This window comes from Mugil cephalus, chromosome 22, assembly GCF_022458985.1.
Source record: "Mugil cephalus isolate CIBA_MC_2020 chromosome 22, CIBA_Mcephalus_1.1, whole genome shotgun sequence".
In the NCBI taxonomy this organism is placed as follows: domain Eukaryota; kingdom Metazoa; phylum Chordata; class Actinopteri; order Mugiliformes; family Mugilidae; genus Mugil; species Mugil cephalus.
The window spans coordinates 2,058,539-2,080,082 of NC_061791.1; the positions used below are offsets into that span (position 1 = coordinate 2,058,539).

The 21,544-nt window shown below is 40.2% G+C and overlaps 4 protein-coding genes and 1 long non-coding RNA gene across 8 annotated transcripts; 2 read left to right on the forward strand and 3 right to left on the reverse strand.

The window, feature by feature from the left end:
• The first annotated feature begins 375 nt into the window (after positions 1-375).
• On the forward strand, positions 376-2,620 carry LOC124999698. Its single transcript, XR_007111205.1, has 4 exons — positions 376-840; positions 2,134-2,260; positions 2,354-2,377; positions 2,482-2,620. It is a non-coding gene; the product is annotated as an uncharacterized LOC124999698 (long non-coding RNA).
• On the reverse strand, positions 1,289-10,107 carry LOC124999695 (zinc finger protein 112-like). 2 transcript variants are annotated; one of them, XM_047574678.1, is made up of 3 exons: positions 9,827-10,107; positions 8,272-8,321; positions 1,289-2,237 (listed from the first exon to the last, which is right to left on the reverse strand). In XM_047574678.1, the coding sequence occupies exons 1-3, from the start codon at positions 9,996-9,998 to the stop codon at positions 1,368-1,370; spliced, it is 1,092 nt and encodes a 363-aa protein (XP_047430634.1). In that variant the 5' UTR covers positions 9,999-10,107; the 3' UTR covers positions 1,289-1,367. The 2 variants fall into 2 exon arrangements, with proteins under 2 accessions (XP_047430634.1, XP_047430633.1); XM_047574677.1 differs by lacking the exons at positions 8,272-8,321; positions 9,827-10,107 and adding an exon at positions 2,451-2,667 and having other exon boundaries at positions 1,289-2,266.
• LOC124999692 (zinc finger protein 239-like) lies at positions 3,608-5,976 on the reverse strand. The gene is made up of 2 exons (XM_047574674.1): positions 5,702-5,976; positions 3,608-4,943 (listed from the first exon to the last, which is right to left on the reverse strand). The coding sequence occupies exons 1-2, from the start codon at positions 5,706-5,708 to the stop codon at positions 3,808-3,810; spliced, it is 1,143 nt and encodes a 380-aa protein (XP_047430630.1). The 5' UTR covers positions 5,709-5,976; the 3' UTR covers positions 3,608-3,807.
• Positions 10,108-10,922: 815 nt separating the features above from the next.
• LOC124999691 (zinc finger protein 664-like) lies at positions 10,923-14,122 on the reverse strand. Its single transcript, XM_047574673.1, has 2 exons — positions 13,845-14,122; positions 10,923-12,790 (listed from the first exon to the last, which is right to left on the reverse strand). The coding sequence occupies exons 1-2, from the start codon at positions 14,014-14,016 to the stop codon at positions 11,697-11,699; spliced, it is 1,266 nt and encodes a 421-aa protein (XP_047430629.1). The 5' UTR covers positions 14,017-14,122; the 3' UTR covers positions 10,923-11,696.
• A 918-nt stretch (positions 14,123-15,040) lies between these two features.
• On the forward strand, positions 15,041-21,295 carry LOC124999685 (piggyBac transposable element-derived protein 3-like). Of its 3 annotated transcripts, none has more exons than XM_047574658.1 (6): positions 15,041-15,505; positions 17,704-18,006; positions 18,198-18,287; positions 18,594-18,815; positions 19,363-19,497; positions 19,585-21,295. In XM_047574658.1, exons 1-6 carry the CDS (start codon positions 15,157-15,159, stop codon positions 21,147-21,149), a joined length of 2,664 nt encoding a protein of 887 aa, XP_047430614.1. In that variant the 5' UTR covers positions 15,041-15,156; the 3' UTR covers positions 21,150-21,295. The 3 variants fall into 3 exon arrangements, with proteins under 3 accessions (XP_047430614.1, XP_047430615.1, XP_047430616.1); XM_047574660.1 differs by lacking the exon at positions 15,041-15,505 and adding an exon at positions 16,215-16,533; XM_047574659.1 differs by lacking the exon at positions 18,198-18,287.
• The last annotated feature ends 249 nt before the right edge of the window (positions 21,296-21,544 follow it).

The window sequence follows — 21,544 nt, forward strand, 5'->3', positions numbered from 1 at the left end:
GGATTTCAAACCCCCTTTTCAGTAAACATGATAGACGCTTGATTACTCACTCACTGAAGATGATTTAATGAGGAAAACAAACTCCTAATTTAAACCATGTTAGCTCCTGGTGTCGCATATTAACCTTAAAAGGGGAAAGCAACCAAAAAACTAAATAAATGATGTGATATAAATATGTGTGTGTGTGTGTACGCGGTGACTGGAGAGCATCGTGAAACAAAGAGCCGGTAGATTGATGATTGATTAGCTGTGGCTGTTCGGATGGCGGAGGCTCATTGGCAGACGTCACTTTGATGAATTGCACCGGTGGGAAAAACATACTGCACCCTGATTACTGCCAACAAGACCGGCGTGTTTGTGCGCGCTGGGGTAAATGGCTTATATATACAGTGTATATACCCTTTGACATGCGTACACAACACGTCTGCGCCTCCTTTTATCAAGGCAACAGATTTTGGTGAATTGTACATCAGAATCCTTGTTTAGTATTCGACCAGAGGAAGCAGGACATCACCACCCGTACGACTCAAGGTCCTATGCGCCGCTTGTAAACACAAGGCGAATTGTTCATATTTAACCAGATAAAAGACAGCTATGCCTTTTCCTTTTTAATTATTAAGCCGTCCCTCAGCTCCACCTGTCCTGAGATTCCCTGAATAATTTATGGCGGATTAAAGCCACGCTTTGTAAAAGACTGGACTCCAAGAGGCAACGTTGTGAATTATGGGGCCGATTTATTTGATAAAACACATCTCAGGGTTGGACCTGCATCGGTGTTTGAAGGCTGACACTGATGCAGGTGGACGTGAGGCTGCTGACTGCTTGTGTTTTGTGCTGAAGGTACATTTTTAATTTATTTATGCGGGAAAACTGCATTCGTTGTCGAAAGGTTGCAACCACATTGTCCCTTAACGTCAACCTTTGCTTTTTCGTGATGCCGTTTTATTTACTGATAACATGAGATTATCATGGATATCTCAAAATTAATCATTTAAATTGCTGGTATCTCACCTGCCAGATCTCATGTCTCTTATACGCCGTTAAGTTACTTCATTTTATCCCTTTTGTTATTACAATTAAATGGTTTCTCCCACGTTTTTTTGCCTCTTATTTGTGCGGATTCTCATATGGACTTTTAAATGTCATGGAAGAGTTTTCAACATTGTTGTCATAGAAGAAAAACGCACATTGTTGTAAAAGCAGTAACCCCATTTGCCCGCTAGATGGAGGCAGAGGATCGTGTCTGAAACTGAGGCACGGGGATCAGATTCTGTCTTCACGTGGAGCGTATTTGATGGAGAACAACACTTTTTGAATAAAATACACTTGGAAAGAGAGAGACAAAAAGTTTATTTGTTAAACATTTTCTACAACAAAGTTGAAGCTGGTTGCAACTTTTCCCGCACACTTTGCAGGAGTACGCGGCCTCTCGTGTGCGTTCTCATGTGGGTTCTTAAATAAGTGCTCCGCCTGAAACCTTCTCCGCATGTTTTGCAGGAATACGGTTTCTCGTCCGTATGAATCCTCGTGTGGCTGATCAGATGGGACTGTCGGCTGAAGGTTTTCCCGCATGTTTCACAGATGTACGGCTTCTCGCCCGTGTGCATCCGCATGTGCATGTTTAAATGGTCGTTCACGCTGAAACTTTTCCCGCACGTCTCGCAAGAATACGGCCTCTCCCCCGTATGGGTTCGCATGTGGCAAACCAAATTAGCGTTTTGACTGAAACTCTTGCCGCATATTTTGCAGGGGTACGGCCTCTCACCCGTGTGCCTTCTCATGTGGATGTTTAAATTATTGCTTCGCCCGAAACTTTCCCCGCATATCTTGCAGGAATGCGGCCTCTCGCCGGTGTGGACTCTCTGATGTATAATGAGGTCAGACTGATACTTATAAACTTTCCCACACACTTTACATGTTATAGACTTTTCATCTGTGTTACACTGAGCCTCTGATGCGGGCGAGACGCGCTCCAACTCCACATTAGTGCCCGATCCTGAGTCTAATTGCTCCTGGTGCTGGTTCTGAGCTACAGGAAAGTCACCGTGGTCACTTTCATCATAAGCAGGACCCACCATAAGAATATTAACCTCCTCCTTTACTTCAATCTGCTCCTCCTTCTGATTTGTGCAGAGTTCCTGCTGTTCCTCTTTAATCCGTGGAGGCTCTGGTTCCCCCTGCTCCAGACTGGAGTTCCTCTCCTGGTTACAGGGCTGCTCGTCGACAAGAACCTCCTCCTTCTCACCGTCATGTTGCTGAGGTAAATCTGCAGGAAACACAAGGGAACAGTTGATATGTGATTTATGTCGATAAAATCATTTTCCAGAGTAAAGTTTTGTGATTTTTGTTCCAGCCAACTTCCACCAAAGGAGAACAGGTAATAGTTGTTGTTTTTTTTTTGTTTTTTTTTTTGTTTTTGTACTAAAAATATTTTTTCTAGTTTAACATACCTATTTTTTGTAACTTTATCTCTGGTTTCAGGATGGCATCCAACAGTTTGCGCTGACGCTCGATCCTTTCCTCGTATCGTCCCGCGGTTTCTTCGAATAACGTGAATATCTCGTCGGCGGCGGCGGTTAATCGGTCGTTGATCAACCGCCTCAGATACTGAACCGAAGACATCGTTACCGCTGCATTGTGCGATTTATCCACGACAAGAAACGACATTGTCTTCTTTAAAGTTCAAAAAGACGATGCTACCGGCGCATTCTGAGCACTTCCGCTGCGTGTCACACTTAAACAAGTCCGGCGGCGGGAGTTTTGCGCTGGCTTCTGGTTCCGCTTTGAAAAAGAGATGATGTTGCATCAAAAATGTGTTAATTCACCAGGATGATCATTTTTGGAGGATGTAGTGTGTGGTGCTGTGAGGCTAGATTAAACTAAACTAAAATGTTTCCACTGACAAAACAATTGTTGGGGCTTTTTCTTATTCTGTACATTCTGATGGTATTTTTTTATATATTTATTTGTGCAAATAAACTAAACTAAAAATATCTATGATATGAAAGATCACCTTGTATAAAATCCTCAAAACAAGTGAATTAGCAAAAAATGAAGTGAAGCAGTGAATTCTGAAAACTTTTAGTTTTGAATTCAAGCTGATTGACATAATTTTCAACAAAATTATAATAAAATAAAAGTCTAATATTTGTCACAGTCACATTAATCCTCATCATGTAATTTATATCAAGTCTGGGCTAAAGCCATGTTCAACTAAACTAACTTGTACATTTACTCACCAAAAATATCTATACCAGAAATTACAGAAATGTACAGTTTCAGCTGAGAAGTACCAAAACTTGGTGCAGATGTGAACTTTCTCAAATATGGTTATGTGAGTTGTTAGAGGAACTGACAAAATCTCTTCTTTCTCTAGAAAGAAATATTCTTGTGTCAAATGTCTTCACAGCAAAGTTTATTTACTGTATAAAGAAACCTTTAATGAGACAAGTTCAAGATTAATTGAGGATTATTATGGACATAATGAACAACAAGGTGATGATTCACAAGCTAGAACACCTGTGAATCTCCAGATTTTTGAGAGATCTTCAGAAGGTACTTCAGTGACTAAAGTACAATGACAGTACAATTAACAATTGAAAGTGAATCCATGACAATATTGCTCTTTATTACAGAAGTTTGCAACTGTTCACACAGATGAACATTTTTAACAATTTCCAAATTTGCTGAAAAACAAAATCGCAAAACTCTAAAATGTTACATCAATAAGACTTACCACACATCCTCAGCACGATCTGAATCCTTAGGGGAATTTTCAAATCTGAGGAGCTGTGAGAGTATGTTTCCTCATTTGTGTGCGGTGTAGTGTGTGTGGAGATCTAAATGATCACGCCGTCTGAATCTTTTCCCACATATTTTGCAAGAAAACGGTTTCTCGTTTGTGTGCGTTCTCATGTGTACGTTCAAAACACCACTTTGAACGAAACGCTTCCCGCATATTTTGCAGGAATATGGTTTCTCCCCCGTATGCGCTCTCATATGGACGGTCACGTGACCGCTACGACTGAAACCTTTCCCACATATCTTGCAGCTGAAGGGTTTCTCACCTGTGTGACTTCTCTGGTGGACGGATAAATAGCTACTTCGACTGAAGCATTTACCACATGTTTCACAAGAATACGGTTTCTCATTTGTATGCGTTCTCATGTGAGCGGCCAGATCACCCTTTTGACTGAAACATCTGCCACATGTTTTGCAGGAATACGGCCTCTCACCCGTGTGAGTTCTCATGTGGACAGTTACGTTACCACTTTGAGTGAAACTTTTCCCACAAGTTGGGCAAGAATACGGCTTCTCAGCCTTGTGGATGACTTCATGCTTTTTCAATGACGACGGGTCGGTAAATCTTTTTCCACAGCTGTAACAAGGATATGGCTTCTCACCCGAATGAGTTCTCATGTGGACAGTCAAGTGGCTGCTTTGACGAAAACTTTTGGCACATATTGCGCAAGAGTAAAGCTTTGCACCGACCAACAAGTGAACAGTCAGAGTACCATCTTGACTTGAGCCTTCTGCATTTCTTGTTGATCCCGGGTCCATGTAAGCGCTCTGATCTTGACTCTCCTCTTCAGAGGAGCTGGGAGGGAGGAGATCCTCACCATTTGGTTCTGGTTTACTGTGGTTAGTTTCCCCATAAACAGTAGTCACCATCAATGGATCAGTCTCCTGCTTCACTTCAAGCTGCTCCCCGTCCTGACTGGTCCAGAGTTCCTCCTGTTCCTCTTTAATCTGTACCAGCTCTAGATCCTCCCGTTCCTCTTTAATCTGTACCAACTCTAGTTCCTCCTGTTCCTCTTTAATCTGAGGAGGTTCTGGTTCCTCCTGGTCCAGACTGGAGTTCCTCTCCTGGTTACAGAACTGTTGGTTGTCAAGAACCTTCTCCTCCTCCTCCTCCTCCTTAAAGTCATGTTGCTGTGGGATATCTAGACAGACAGAACATAACAGAAAGGTTAATACAGAAAATAAACAAGGAGGACACAGCCAAAGTTCTTTTTTTTTTTTTTTTTTTTTTTTTTTTTACAGCGGTTCTGACACTGGAGGCTTATTTAATTACTTTATTTTCTATATTTATTTACTATTACTACTTAATTACTACAACGGTTTACAGAATAAGAATCAGGACGTCTTTATTGGCCAATGTTACCCCATATATCAGCACCACGTAAATAAAATTTAACTTAGCAGGAGAAGAAACAAACAATATATACAATTTAGAAAGTTAAAAACTGGTAATATATATGTGATGCAATGACCGGAATAATTACAGACGAGATACAGCTGTTGCCATGGATGGTGCATTCAGAAATGGAGAGATGGCCTGGGTGAAAAAAACTGTTCTGGTGTTTAGTTTAGTTTTAGTCCTGATTGTTCTTCTATTTTTGAAACTTCATGCAACTCCTAGTGGAAGGTTTTGTCTGAGTCTCTCCCTGGGAACTGATTCTGCTTCCAGTCATTTGGAGTGGGCTTCAAATGAAAAGAAGAAACATGACCTGAGAGTAAAATTTGCGAACAAAAAAATGTCTCTGATGTTAAAATAGTTTTTTACAGGAAATCCAAACGCAACAAAAACATATCTCATTATTATTATTATAACATTAATATACTAGATTTGCTCTACTGTGCCTTTGTTATTCCCTTATTTTCCCCTTTTAGTGTATTAATGCCTTTTATAGTTACATACCTGCCATGTGTAACTTTATTTATGGTTGCAGGATGACGTCCAGCCTCTGCACCGAGGCTCGATGTGTTCTTCAATTCTTCAAGCCGCAATTAATCGATCGTCGATCGACTACGTGAACCGCCGACCGATAGACATCCTCACTCCGATAACTGATGTGTTTATTTACGGTGTGACACGCAACCGTCTGCTACAATGTGTAAAATAAATTCCAAAAAGCTAAAGCAGCTAGCGGGCACCGTTCATTTTCGCTGGGTGTCACACTGTGAAACTCCGGGGGAGGCAGTGAGCAAGCTTTAAGTTCCGCCTTCAACCGTTTTTTTTTTTTTTTTTTTTCTGGAACAAGGAATTTAAAGAAAAACAAACAAAAAACCTTCAGTGTTTTGTCTAAAGTAGATCCCTTTTCAAATCTTATGGTGTAACTTTATAGTTTATGTGACAGATCATGTGTTGTGAGTTACCTAAAACTCTCATATTTACCTGTAGCCTTCATCATAGTGCATAAAATGTAAATTGTCCTCATTTTAACTGAAGTATTCAAGATTTAATATATCTATGATTTAGATCCAGTCTGGGCTGTTGTTGGGCAACCGTTTTATACTGAGAGTTATATGGATAACAATACAACACAATTTTTTATTTATTTTTTAATCTTATTTTGACTCTGGGTTTTGTATCTTTGTTGGATTTTTGGTGGTTTTGATGGTTTCTTATATATTATGTGTTTAGTATTGACTTTTAATTATTCTGTATTGGTGTATGAGGATTTTTAATTCATTTTAATTTTAATTATCTGTAATAAAATAAAAATACAAATTAATAAAAATTATCATCAAAAAACAAAACCAAAAAACTTTTTAATATAGAGTCAGTGTCTTTTAAAGAAATGTAAATGTTTCTCTTGGTTTAAGGAAAGTTAGTTAGTTATTGTGGGACACAAAATTTAGGTTTTTGTCCTGGTTTCACACAATAAGTGTGTCCTGTGTTTATGTCTATAAATAATATAAATAATATAATAAAGACATGTTATCTGATACGAAGAGCACTGGAACAAATATTCATGTTAACAAATGTTGCCACAGATGGAATTTTTCATTTTAAATTTTTTATTTTTAAAACACATTATCAAACTTTATTATTAAAATAGAGCTTTTTATATAACATCTTTGATTTAACAGTTTCCTTAATACATCTGTATGATGTCGACGACAAAATTCATACAAATATGAAATGAAACATAAAAGCTCTGAATCCATGAGAAATGTTCACAATAACGAGTAAAAAGAAAATCATATGGTTACAAATCAGAATCTTTCAACAGATTATGTGCACAATCAAAGGAGAAGAAAATCTAGGTGCTCCTTTTGTAAACTGTAGAAAAACATGAACGGATGCAAAGGTCAAAAGGTTTAAACGTTTTTCAAAAGGTTCCCCACATGTCTGTGGCACATGTCTCACGACATTTAATCTCCGTGAGTTCTCATGTGAATTTCAAAATTTGATGAGCCGAGAACTCTTTTTCCACAGATCTTACAGCGGTGCTGCTTCTCACCTGTGTGCACTCTCATGTGTTGTCTGTGTGTTGAATAATCCTTGAATGTGCTTTTGCAGATGTTGCACAGGTATGGTTTATCCCCCGTGTGCGCCCTCTGGTGAACGGTCAAAGTATCTTTTCGGGTGTACCTCTTCCCGCACACTTTGCAGAGGTACAGCTTCTCGCGTGCGTGGGTTTTCATGTGGACATTCAAAGTACCTCTCAGCTTGAAACGTTTCCCGCACTCACTGCACTGGTGCAGCCTCTGACTCGTGTGGGTTTTCACGTGGGCGGTTAAACCGGCGCTATGGCTGAATGTCTTCCCGCATGTTTCACAGGGATGTGTCTCGTCACCGCGGTGGATCTTTTCGTGCTTTCTTATTGTGGACAGGTCAGCAAATCGTTTGCCACAGGTGTTACAAAGGTACGGCTTCTCGCCGGTGTGACTTCGCATGTGAACGGCTAAAGCATAGTTTCGCCCAAAACTTTTCCCACATTCTTTGCAGGAATACGGCTTCTCCCCTGTATGGGTTCTCATGTGGTTAGATAAATTAGACGACTGCCTAAAGGTTTTCCCACATGTTTTGCAAAGAAAAGGTTTCTCGCGCGTGTGGCTTCTCCTATGATTCATCATATGACACCGATACAGAAATGCTTTTTCACAAAGGTCACATTTTACAGACTTTATACCCGTGTTGGGGTTACCAGGACTCTCCGACGTTGAAGACTTGTCTACATTGTCAGTGTTACTTCTGTCTCTGTTGTGTCTCTTCCGTTTCTTGCTTGGTTCTGGTTCTCTGTGGTCACTTTCCTCAAAAGCAGAAGTCACCGTGGATGCATCAGTCTCTTGCGTCACTCCTTGCTGCTCTCCTTCCCGACTGGTCCAGAGTTCCTCCTGTTCCTCTTTAATCTGTACCAGCTCTAGTTCCTCCTGTTCCTCTTTAATCTGTACCAGCTCTAGTTCCTCCTTTTCTTTAATCTGAGGAGGCTCTGGTTCCTCCTGGCCCAGACTGGAGTTCCTCTCCTGGTTGACGAGAACCTCTTCCTCCTCCTCCTCCTCCTCCTTATGGTGAAGTTGGTGCGGGACATCTGAAGAGATAAAGAAACAGATCAAAAAAATGTTAAATATTTGAAACCCAGTTTTCTAATATTGAGTATAGGCCAATCCGATCTTACACGGACAAAACATCCTCTCCTGAAGACTCATTAAGATTTTTCTTTTACTGACTTGACTTTGCTTTTCCCAGATCATGTTTGCACTATGCATCTGGAAAAAAACTGTCAAAGCTAATGTAGCGACGAGATGCTAGCGCCCCCTTGGCTCCAGCATCTCTACTCGTGATTGTTAGGTTCACTGGTCATTCTAAATGATTCTATATTTTACACCATATATGTTATTTATATATTTAAGATTGTGTCTTGTGGCTTATTACAAGGCCCATGACAATGATTATGTAAATGTTGAATACTCTGACACGGTCTAATTTGATGCAAGTTTGGGTCCTCATTCATAGATTTCGTGTTGGATGAAGGTTTCAGCGTAGAAGTAAATTAAGATTAATCCACCACACAATACAATTATTGATAATAATGTTAAAGCTTCCCCTAATTTCATCTGTAACCCAGAGAACAAACGCTCAAGAGACACTGGATCTTTAACAAATTTAAATCAGATTTACATTTTATTCTCTCAAACTTTATTAATTGTATGTATGAGGAACATTTGACAGGCTTTTTGATGCAAGTGATTGTTCAATAAATTTAAAAATGTGTAAGTTGTCAGGATTTTTGTGGGGCTTGAATATTCCCCCTTGTTCAAAGTGTGGAATGAAATGTTAATTGACGTAGGTGTGACTGTGAATGGTCGACTTTCTCTCTGCGTTGTGGTTAATTTATAGTTTAGGTCTGACTTGACCCTCTGCTGGTGTTTATATTTGTGCACTTGTCAGTTTGTCTCACTCTGTAGCAACACCATCCTAAGCTAGTTGACAATTGGGTTAATTTTTTCTCCAACGATGGCAGCTGAACCTTTTGCCAAAATTTCGCCATCTTATTGATTCTTTATTGATCTAAAACAATCAGTTTGAAAATTGCGGAGGGGGACATCAGATAAGGAGCTATATTTGATTATCTTGGTTTTATTTCTCTCCCAAAATGAGACGATATATTTCTTTGTTCTTAACCTGCAGCCCTTTGAGATCTTTTAATATAAATAAAATGTATTCTTGTCATTATTATTATGTTGTTTTCTTGTGCATTGTTGCTACAGTTTTTTTTTTTTATCTTTATGCTGCTATAGTGTAAGAATTTTTTTTTATTTTTACTTCTCTCATATATGCTGCCTCACGTTCATCTTAGGTGTAACCCTGAATTGAACTTCCTAGGTGCTGACATTTCCTGTTTTGCTTTTTCTCGCTTCCTCAAAAACTGACTCAAAATGACGGGATTGTAAAATTATCATTATCAAAATCTTCTCCTCTAAACAAATGTGCAGATCTGTGAAGTTCTGTTCAAGAGTTCATGCAAGTTTTGTTAATCTATGTTAAACTTCTCCCCCCTGCGTGTAGATTTGTGTCACTTTATGGATCTCTTACCTTTACTTTGTGACTTTATTCCTGGTTTCGTGACGATATCCAACAGTTTCCGCTGCCGTTCGATCTCCTCCTCGTAGTGGACGAGAGTTTCCTTAAAGACCGTGAACGTCTCTTCGGCTGCGTCGGTTAATCGATCGTTGATAAACTGCCTGAAACGTTGCCTTAAAGTCATCGTAACTGTCTTTTATTTTTATTTTACCTACAACCGGAAACACTTTAAAGGGATCCACATGGAAAGTGTCACCCGGTGCGGATCTTGCGCTTCTTCTTCTGCTTATTCTTCTTCTTCTTCGTTTATTTTAAAGGTGGTTGGTAAACCAGTTTAAATGTGCATTACTGCCACCAGCTGGACTGGAGTGTGGAGTATGAGAGTAAACAGAAAACAATATTTTATCAAAAATAAAAAAATAATAATAATAAAAAAAAACTGTCTTATTCAAGAGACCTGCTTAGTCTACTTTACTGACTGAAATGCACAAATTAAGCATAACATTATGACCACCTTCCTTACAAATGAATGACGTTTGAAGTTAACCTAGCCTTATGCTAGCCTTATGCTAGCTAGTTATCTGGACTTAAGGCTCAGAAAAGTAGCAGCTAGCGTCATATATACTGTGAAACCTATGTGTTCATGTAATTTATTTCCATGCAGATAGACACATTTAATTTACATGTAACTTTGCCTCGGTTACTACTAAGTTATCATGGCTAGCATGCTAATGCTATAATGATAAATGACAGTATGACTAGTTTGATTTTCACTTTTTCTGAGTATTTATAATTTTTCTTTTAATAGTGATGGATGAACACAAAGACTGAGGAGAAGGTAAACACAGCTGCATGACTGATGAGGTGATTGGGCTACAAAGCATTTTACAAACTCATTTAAGATATTCAAAGGAAGTAGACGCTGGGATATTTAAGTGAGGGCCTTTTACATACTGACAGACGTTGGTAACAACATTTATAGGCCTGTTAATGGTGGAAATAAGACATTTATTTCAACATAGCACATACGTCCAATAGTGTTACACTGTAGAATCTTCCCTCTGATGTAGCAAACATGGCGCCATGATTTGAGTTGACCAGTCTCCAATGTTATTAGTGGGGATCATGTCCACATGAACGAATGCCAGGTTCAAAACTTTCCCAGTGAAACATCGTACTATCACAAGATGGTCAATGTTACTGTCGGTGGTCATAATGTTTTGGCTGATGCTTAGTGATTGCAGCCTGTAGATTCAACTTTCAAGTATTTGCAGTCGTGGAGAAATCGATGGAAGACAGCACACAGAGTTTTTAAAATCTCAAAAATCCTCAGAAGACCTAATGGGCCAAGTCGCTGATGGCTTGTTTGTCTTTACAGTTAACGGATAAAACTGACATTAAAAACAGGAGGTGGCACCAAAAGTTACTCTACCCGGGAAAAAACTACCTCAGCATGCGACGTATGAAAAGAAATCACCTCTGAGACAACCTTCACTTTTGATTTTAGTTCACATTCAACATATAACTGAACAAAAACAATTATGAAATTCGTACAATCAGAACATTACATTTATCAAAACAACACTTCCTACCAATACTTAGTTTTTTTGTCTATAGAGGCACATTTCATTCTCAAAAGAATAAGAAGCCCTGGAGACATTCATTCATAAATGAGAATGAGAATCAAAAATATTAAATAATGCACAATGTAAGTGTCAGTGCAGGAATTAGAACATTGCATTGTCAGTACACTCAATATTATACATAGAATTAAAAGAATTAAATAGATTAAAAGACAATAACATACACATACTAAAAGTGCAATACTGCTACAAGTTGAAATGCACCACGCCGGTTATAAGAGGCACAGTTTGTAACAATTTCACAAGCTCTCGCCTTCGTGAGTTCTCGCGTGGACGTTTAAATGAGCGCTTTGATTGAAACCTTTCCCGCATATTTTGCAGGAATACGTCTTCCCCCCACTGTGGATTACCAGATGCCTTTTTAGTGCCGACGTGACGGTAAATCCTTTCCCGCACGTGCTACAAAGGAACGGTTTCTCGTTTGTGTGCGTTCTCATGTGGACGGTCAAACTGCCGTTGTGAATGAAGCATTTCCCGCATATTTCGCAGGAGTACGGCCTCTCCCCCGTGTGAGTTCGCATGTGAACGGTTAAGTGAGTGTTTTGACTGAAAGTTTTCCCGCACGTTACGCAAGAGTACGGCTTCTTACCCGTGTGCATTCCCGTGTGGGTTCTCAGTGAACACATGTCGGTGAAACCTTTCCCGCAGACGATGCAGAGGTAAGGTCTCTCGGCCGTGTGAGCTCTCATGTGAATAGTTAAGTGAGCGTTCTGGTTGAAGCTTTTCCCACATATGTTGCATGAGAATGGTTTCTCATCTGTGTGGATTACTGTGTGCTTCTTCAACGCATACGGGTCAACAAATCTTTTCCCACAGATGGTACAGTGGTACGGCTTCTCTCCTGTGTGGCTTCTTTGATGTATCAGCAGTCGGCATGGATACTGGTAAGTTTTCCCGCAAGTGTCACACCTCACAGACTTTTTACCTGGATCAGGGTTACACTGACTCTCTGACTTATTTGACACCAGCTCTGTGTTACTAGTTGAGTCCGAGTCCACGTGATCACGTTCTTCCCGGTCTCGACTTTCAGCTGCAGGAAAGTCGTGAGGAAACAGCTGTTCGCCGTTTAGCTCCGGTTCACTGTAGTCACTTTCATCACAAGTCACCATGAGGATATCGGCCTCCTCCTTCAGTTCATGCTGTTCTTCCTCCTGAGGGGTCCACAGTTCCTCATCTTCCTCTTTAATGTGTGAGGACCCTGGTTCGTCCTGTTCCTCTTTGATCTGTGGAGACTCTGGTTCCTCCCGGTCCAGACTAGAGTTCCCGTCCTGGTTACAGAGCTGCTGGTCAGCGAGAACTTCCTCCTCCGTGTCGTCATGTTGCTGTGGGGAGTCTGCAGCCACAAAAGAAACACATCAAAAAAAATCACTCAGTTTTATCTGCATGTCTGTGTCCATGTCTTTTTTGTAGTCTCAATATACTTAAAGATTCATGATCATTAGTCGTTCCTTTGGAGGTTGTATTGGTTCCAGTTCCACATCTGAACCTCAGATTTGTCTCTTCCCGATGTTTTCTTTAGAAAAATGATAAAGGAAAGTACTTTCCATTTACACATACTGCACTAAACTGACCACGTAGTTTATGGTAGTTAAAGCTAATGTTTTTGACTCTAAAATACAGGAAAAATAACTAAATAGTTATTTGAATTATGATTCAAATTACTATATTTTGGGTTTGATTTCATGCCAATTAATTTAGTTTCAAAACAGTTTTATTAAAGCAAACATTGTTATACTTTCAACAATATCTTATAGCTTGTTTTACATCTTGCATGAGCACTTGCTTTTGTCGCCCATCTCATATCATGGGCTGCAAGGAGATTTCTAACGAGTGGATGCATTAAATGCATAATTTTATTAACATGTGTTCAAACATCTTTCAAATGAAAATCAGTTTGAATAATATATTATTAGCTTGTTATAATATTTACACATTCTGGGAGGGTTCTTGTTCATGTTCGTTTCCTTGCACTGGAGGGGAGATGATCTCTCCCATTTCATCATATTCTATTCTATTTATACCTAAATAGAAATTTACCTAAATTTCCCTAAAATTCTCATAAGAATAATAAATAAAGAAAAAAGCATAACAACCAACATTTTTCTCCCATTTGTTTCAGCACAAATAAGTAACTTAGAAGAATGTTTACATTTAATAAACTATCTTTAAAAAAAAAAAAAAAAAGAAAGAAAAAAAATCTTAGAAAAATAAGTGCAATTTTCAGCAGTTATTTCCATTGAAAATTTGCAAATTCTGCTGCGGGCCAGATTCGAGCTTCCGGTGGCCTGATTTTGGTCCGCGCGCCGTATATTTGACACCTGTGGGCTCAGATCTGCAGCTATGTTTATGTAGCATTAACCTGCATTAACCTACACAAACATACACACCTGTTCTTTGTAACTTTATGTCGGGTTTCCAGGTGGTCTCCAACAGTCTGCGCTGACGCTCGATCTCCTCCTCGTACTGGACGATAGTTTCTTCGACCACTGAGAATATTTCCTCGGCGGCTGCGGTTAATCGATCACTGATAAACTGTCTCAAATACCCAACTGAGGACATTTCTACTGCAACAGATGTTTATTTTTATTACAATTTTTTTTATTCTAAGACATGAAACTGCAGCTTTGTGTTCAATAAAGCCAAAGCTACTGAGGCTGTCATTTAATTTCCCTTTAGTGTCACACTATGAAGCTCCCGTAGAGGAACTGAGCTCACTTTTAGTTCCGCCTTCACCTACATTTTTTTTAATTTCCTTTACTTAAAGTGGAGCAATTTCACAATTTATATACTTTATATAATCTCCGCTGTTGAGCCACCCACAACGGAAGGAAAGCAGTATATGCACTGATCAAGCATAACATTATGACCACTACACTCCTGGAAGAATTGATGCTTTCTTGGAGGCAAAGGTTAAATTTCTCATCTGGTCATTCACTGAATTTTGTTAACCTCCTGAAGTATTTGGGATCAGTAGGACCTAAGAACTATAAAAAACTAAGCATAATCTTTGCACTGGAAGTAGTTTTTGGAAAAAATTATGTCCTCATATGTGGACACAGGGATTATTTCACAGTATATTATAATAAAGCCTTCAATATGTAACAAAATCTAAAACTGAACATGGCTTTGCAAAGACAGAATTGTAAATAATGAATCCCCAACGTCCTCAAATGAGTATTTGCTAATTAGCAAAGTTATATGTGTTTCTATTGATAGAGATTGTTATCACATTAAACTAGAAAATTTCATGCGGTTTTATAACTTGTCCGCTTTTGTTATGTGATCGGCTGCAAAATGAATCCACTGAAATGCTCGCTATCATGTTTTTACACCGGCTCGTATCTAGTTATGAGGATAAAAGTCTAAATGACGCAGAAGAAGATGCCACAAACTAAAACTTAACGTCCCCAAATGAGGACGCAGGGTCTCGGGAGGTTAATTGATGAAAATAAACCATTAATACTTCCATTTTGAAAACATTCTTAGTAGTGTATAAACATTTACACACTCCAATACAGTAGGTGGCGACATGAATCTGTAACGTTGGTGAGTAGCCCGTCATTTAAATAATAGAAGAAGAAAACACCGGAAGTAGCAGTGAGCTGCTTGTTGCTAGCGGGGTTTCGCTTCTCGTAGCGTTTTATTTGAAATTGAGCTGTTTCAGTTTCTTAACGATGACTAAACCCCGCAGTTAAAAAAATGGCCTTGCGCAGCTCGGGAACCTGTTGCGCGGTTCGCGGTTGCACCAACAACCAAACAAAGTTAAATCTGTGGCTAAAAGAGCAATGTTTTGAACACGCACCCCAGACTAAGAGAGAGTGTTGCTGCGAGAATCGGTTCAGTTTCCACCGCCTGCCCAAGGATGAGGAGCACAGGAGGATGTGGCTGAAAAACCTCAACCTAAAGAAGCCACCGCAGACGTTGTACGTGTGCTCGTTTCATTTCGTGGACAAAAAGCCCACAGAGGAAAACCCGCATCCTACTTTGTGGTTGGGATATGTGAAATCACTGGAGATGTTTGACAGCAGTGTCACAAGAACATCAGCAGGTATGATTTCAGGTGTATGGAAGACGTCACAACACTGTAGCATTAGTCAGGAAACATGTAGTATTAGCTTTTTCTGAACAGTTAAAATGTAATGTGCGTTTACCGTATAACGAGTTATTTCCCTCTGTTCTATCGAGATCTAGATTTATTTATCTCATTATCTTGAAAAAAAAAAACCGTATAATGAATTAAATAACTCGAGATCTCGAGAAAACAGAGGAAATTATAAATTAGTTATCACGTGAAAACGGAGTAAATAATATGTGTGAAAGCATGACCGCTTAAGGCTTCCGTACTCAGGGCTACCGTAAATATTAACCTAAAAGTATAAAAACAATTTCAGCACCGAAATAACAAATTGTTCAACGATGCAGTATTTTAATCTTTAAATAATAAACGCGAAAAGCCTTATTGTTATGTCTACTGATACACGTCAGACCTTTTAAGATTGTTCGTTGCTGTTAATAAAGTAGCTAAAATGCTACTGTATGTGATCTTTCGTCACTTTTTCCATGTCATTCTCCCGCCCTCTCTATATTAGTAGGTAGCAGGACTGTGACGTTGTTAAGTTTGAGCTTGTGTTCCCACATATTTCGCTCACAGAAAGTGGATTTAGCGCGAAAAGTTAGCATGTAAACAAACGCCGGTTCCGGTTGATACCGGAAGTCGCGCCTACAATTCACGCAAGGGCTCATGGGAGTTTGCGGTACAGTAGATGGCGATATTCAATTCAACGCCTCTGTTGACAAGCCGGAATTAAACTCGACGAAGAAGAAGACATGCACATAAAAAGCCTTTGTAGCATTAGCATTTGTGCAACTATGTTGTTATCTGTGATAGGTTTCAGATAAATAGCGCAGTTATCTGAGCAGGAATGTCTTCAGATTCGGAATTTAACGAGCGACTAAACGACTCCGAAGAAAAAATATCCTCAGACTCTGAAGGAACCCTCGTCCGGAGAGAGGTCGATGGTCATCACAGACCCCTGCACATCAGCCAGAAACCACTAATAAAGTCAAACAGATCCGGTACGTGAAGCTGTCAAAGGTTTTTAATAAAAGAGCAAGAGAGAAGGGTCACAGTCGTAGCTCCTCGGTGCATTTTATCAAAGGGCTACGTTACATTCATAAACACTAAACGAGTCCATCTGTTTATTACAAGTTATTAACATGACACACAAGAACCGCATCAATTAATTTAATTCAATTACACACTGGACAATCATTGTGTCCAGGCTGAAGTTAATCTGAATTATCTCTATTTTCATTTGGTTTCCATTGAGTCATGGGTGGGAAATAAACTGGGCTCCTTATTTCATGCTACTGTGTGTTACACTGCAAAGCAAGTCATTTTAAAATAACACTTACGTGCATCAAGAGCATCTTAGCAACTGGATTAGAAAGGTGGAAGTTGGTCTGAAATCTCATCGTTGGGAACATACATGCACAAAAAAGTCACACACTCTAAAACAGAAGTGTAACTAGAAATTTTCCCGATCTTTGCAAGTAGTGTTTATATTTTGTGGCAAATGGCTTTAGGTCTGTTATGAACCAAAAATCTCATCCCTGTATCATCAAAACATTTTCTTCTTCTGTTTTAATAGAGGCTGGCTAGCTTCAAAGCTACAAAAAATCCAAGAATGTAGAGAAAGTCATAAAAAAAAATAACATGACTGCTGTATGAAGAACTTTACTCTTTATTTTACTTTAAATTCACTAAATAAACTTAAACACTTAAACACAAGCCCAAACAACAACAACAATAACGAGTTTATGCCAGCGTTGGAGGACCTGAACATTTCTGGAGTAGAAGAAGACAAGGCAAGACTTTAGGATCCTACAAGGGCCGATTCATATCCTAATAGAGGTTATGCATTGACGTCACTGCTGCCTGTGGCCACACCCCCCTCAGTGGCAAAAACATGGTGAACTATATCAGTAAATACAACAATACTGAGGAAAATTAAGGACAACTGGACTCAACAATGATCCATACGAACAAGTATGGATTTGGAAAAGTGGATTTGTCTCAGTTTCAGTTACTACTTGAGTCATTTACAAGGTCACTATCACATTAGTAACCTGCGTTTGGCTATACCTGGAGACGTCTCACATGTGACATCACTTGCACGCCCTCTATAAGAATCACCTATCACCACTTTAGTAACCTCTTTGTTTTGTTTCTTTCTTTCTCTCTAGACGTCTCGCAGCATCATGGCCATAATGAGGAGGAGGTTCTCGCTGAGCAGCAGCTCTTTAACCAAGACAGAAACTCCAATTTTGATCAGAAGGAACCAGAACACCTACAGATTAAAGAAGAAGAGCAGGAGGAACCGGAGGCTCTGCAGATTAAAGAGGAAGAGGATGAATTCTTCACCAGTCAGGAAGAGGAGCAGCTAATACTGAAGCAGGAGATTGATACCGTCATGGTGACTTATGAGGAAAACGACCTGCTCCCCTCTGATGACTCTCCTGTGGCCGAGCATCAGGATCACAAAGAAAGTAAGTATTTAGGATAATGTTGAAATCCAGAGCTGCGGCTACATAAGTGGACTCCAGAAGTCTCTGTCCCCTGGCGTCCACATATGTGGGCTACACATTTTTGGTTGTCTGCGACATAATACTTAATTATGTGTAACTGGAACTTGTTGTACACAAGCGTGGACACTTACACTCCCATCTGGTGGTGTCAGAAGAGAAAAACACTTTACAGAGAAATTTCAAGATGGCGGCGATCACATCAGAAAAATCAGTCAGCCAGATCCGACCAAAATGTCCACAAGGTAAAAAAAAAATCTAATTCAATTTCATTGTTGATTCTTGACAAAGTTATGCACAATAGTGTTGCATGTTTAATATGCCATGCAGATTTGTAGCAGTAAAGATCTAGTATGCCGCTAAGCTTTGCATCCACATATGTGGACGTTGGGACATAGCTTCGTTGAAAATCTTATCTTAAATTATTGCTGAAAATGGAAGAGTTTGTTAAAAAAAAATGCAAGTTTACAAAAGTTCAATTCACATTACACATGTAACAAATAACTTTACATTCATTTTGATTTAGATTTTTCTCATCATGTCATTTCCAGACCGTATTCCTCTGTCAAACGTAGCACTGGAGTCAAATGCTGGGGTCACCTCGGAGGTAGAGGAGTTGTCGGACGTCGATGACGCCGCGGAGTACGCGGATTACCGTCCTCGACGAGAGGAGCCAAGCACCACTGAGGAGGAGAGTAGTGGGAACGAGGACCCCGTTCCACAGCCCACGGAGGCTAGCCGGGGACGCAAACGTCTCCGTTGTGAAACTGATGGTGAGCCAGTGCTTTAGTGTTAGTATGATACATGGTATCTGTATTTATATAGGTATAAACATTTACAAACTATTTATGTAATGAGATTATAATATAGCTTTGTAATGTTCACTGTGTTTTTTATCTATATCTGTTTATATACAATATTATTCATAGAGAAATTTCATATAGTTTTGCAATATACATGGTGTCGGTATTTATAAAAGTTATATGCAATTATTCGCAAAGTATGTACAACTATAAGTTAAGGGTTATGACGAGATAAGTTTTTACTTCCTCCTACTCCCTAACGACCACGTGGAAACAGTTCTTTTCTTTTAATTAATTAATTTATTTGTTTACCTGTTCTGTTTTGTCTATTTTTTTCTACTTTGTTTTCATTACTTAAGTGTTTGAAATAAAGACAATCAATCAATTGGCATAAAGTTTGTTCCATATGAACTTCAGCGTAACATTGTAACTGTAACATACTTTTTGTGCCAAAGAAGAAGATGCACTGTGTTGTGTCATTGTTGTATGAAGCTAATTTACAAAAACCTGTCTGCAGGTTATCTTTCAGACTGTAGCACTTCCAATTCCCGCACTCCCGGACACTGGACTCAGCAGATTGAGTCCGATGACTCGAACGACGATGACGAGGAGCCAACACCAGGGCCAAGCTTTCAGGGACAACCCAAACACGGTATTTGTTCTTCCACATTGAATTCTTTCTGTGACGTCTGTGTAAACTCACTTTGCAATAAAGGCTGTTTCCTTTCTGATCCTGCAGGACATGGATTGTGCTGGAGAGCTGCTGAATTGATCCCAAACCTGGCCCAGTTTGAACCTGGGGGCAAAACCGAGCAGGACAGAGAAGGCTGGACCCCTCTGGACTATGTCAACCAGTACATTGATAGAGACCTAATGGAACATATTGTTTACTGCTCCAATGTTATGGCATTCGCTCGGAGTGGGTACCCGCTGAACACGTCGGTGGACGAGATGTATCATTTCTTTGGTGCCTCGATCTTGATGTCCTGCGTCCCGTACCCACGGCTCCGGATGTACTGGTGCAGCGTGTTAAGGTTCCCGGCCATCACAGAAAGATTCACGCGCGGCAGATTTTTCAAACTGAGGCAGTCGATAAAGGTGGTCGTTGACGACGAGATTCCAGAAGTCCTGAGGGAATGTGACAAATTCTGGAAGGTGAGGCCTTTTCTGGACCGGATCCTGGAAGGCTGCAAGTCTCAGGCAAGGCCCGAGTGCGTCGCTATTGCCGAGCAGATGATTCCGTTTACGGGAGCCTGCCCGTGTCGACAGTATCTGCCACTGAATCCCAATCCAGTTGGCATGAAGAACTTTGTTTGTGCTTCGCCGGAAGGGATCGTGCTTGACTTTGAACTGTATCAGGGTGCAGATGCACTGACTGCACAGGTCCAGGAACCAGGGCGACTGGGTTTGGGAGGCTTGGTCGTCGATCGTCTGTCGGAAACTCTCTGTCCTGGTACAAAAGTGTACTGCAATCGGTTCTTTACATCCATTGAGGCTGTGAATCGAATGATGGAGAAGCAAGTGTACCTGACTGGTACAGTTAGGAAGAACCGAGTTTTGGAAGCAGCGCGGAAGCTACCGAGCGACAAAACTATGAAAAAGGAAGGGAGAGGTTCCTCGGCGCAGGTTACCACTGAAGATGGGAAAATTTGTGTTGTGAAGTGGTATGACGACAAACCGGTGCTGATGCTATCAGTTGCTCATGATGCGCAGCCGGAAGACACCTGCCAGCGATGGGACAAGAGACAGAGACAATATGTGACAATCAGGCGACCGAGTGTTGTTCGCGAATACGAAAATAACATGGGTGGGATTGACATCGTAGACAGGACGATTAGTTACTACAGAATGACTGACCGTACCAAGAAGTGGACGCTTCGGATGCTCATGCACTTCACAGACATTGCTTTAGCCAACAGCTGGCTACTGTACCGCCAAGACCACACCATGCGCAGCACGCCAAAAAAGTGCATCATGCAGTTTCTCGAATTTCGAATGGAAGTGGCCAAGACATTCTTGGCCCAGCATAACCATGTACAGGAAGACATTATACACTTCTCAGAACAGGGATACAACACAGAGCATTTGGAGCCGGAGAAAAAGCGTTTTGTGAAGGAATTGCCTCACATCTCAGTCCGCAGGAGGGCTAACGCACATCTCCCCGAGGTGGTCAACCTGAAGAATGCAGCGCGATGCAGAGCGGCAGGCTGCTCCGGAAAAACTAGAGTTCGGTGTGCAACGTGCAAGGTGTTCCTGTGCTTGCAAGCTGCACGCAACTGTTACACGGTGTTTCACAGCGGTTAGGTGTGAACAGCAGACGAAAAAGGACAATTTTAGTTTGGAGTAGCTGTAGTTTCTTGTAAATTTTGTCTCATGTTGAAACCGTTACATATGCAACAGTGAAAATGACAAATGTTCAGGACAGAAATAAAAGAAATTTGCACTTCAAACACAGTGGTGTCGTGATTGTGTTCTGGGGAAACGTGGTGTCCCCACATGTGGACATAAATTCTTTCAAGAAGCTCTTCGTGTTCAGTGATAATATCTGGTTATTGTAATTGTTGCCCAAATATCTAAAATGCAGCCAAGGCTCAGGTTATAAGTCTTCCTTTATAAAAATGACTCAAACCATCAGCAGATTTCTCTTTATTCAGGAAAATCTGTGAGGTTCAAGGCCAAATCTAAAGTATATCTGTTCA

What these genes read in the sequence shown, in the direction of transcription:
- LOC124999695 (XM_047574677.1), bottom strand. Translation starts at nt 2,667, where the DNA reads ATGTCGTTTCTTGTCGTGGATAAATCGCACAATGCAGCGGTAACGATG. An exon ending in GATAAAGTTACAAAAAATAG is followed by an intron (nt 2,267 to 2,450) that starts GTATGTTAAACT and finishes TGTTTCCTGCAG; the next exon opens with ATTTACCTCAGCAACATGAC.
- LOC124999691 (XM_047574673.1), bottom strand. Translation starts at nt 14,016, where the DNA reads ATGTCCTCAGTTGGGTATTTGAGACAGTTTATCAGTGATCGATTAACC. An exon ending in CATAAAGTTACAAAGAACAG is followed by an intron (nt 12,791 to 13,844) that starts GTGTGTATGTTT and finishes TTGTGGCTGCAG; the next exon opens with ACTCCCCACAGCAACATGAC.
- LOC124999685 (XM_047574658.1), top strand. Translation starts at nt 15,157, where the DNA reads ATGGCCTTGCGCAGCTCGGGAACCTGTTGCGCGGTTCGCGGTTGCACC. An exon ending in TGTCACAAGAACATCAGCAG is followed by an intron (nt 15,506 to 17,703) that starts GTATGATTTCAG and finishes CTTTCTCTCTAG; the next exon opens with ACGTCTCGCAGCATCATGGC. An exon ending in GCATCAGGATCACAAAGAAA is followed by an intron (nt 18,007 to 18,197) that starts GTAAGTATTTAG and finishes TGGTGGTGTCAG; the next exon opens with AAGAGAAAAACACTTTACAG.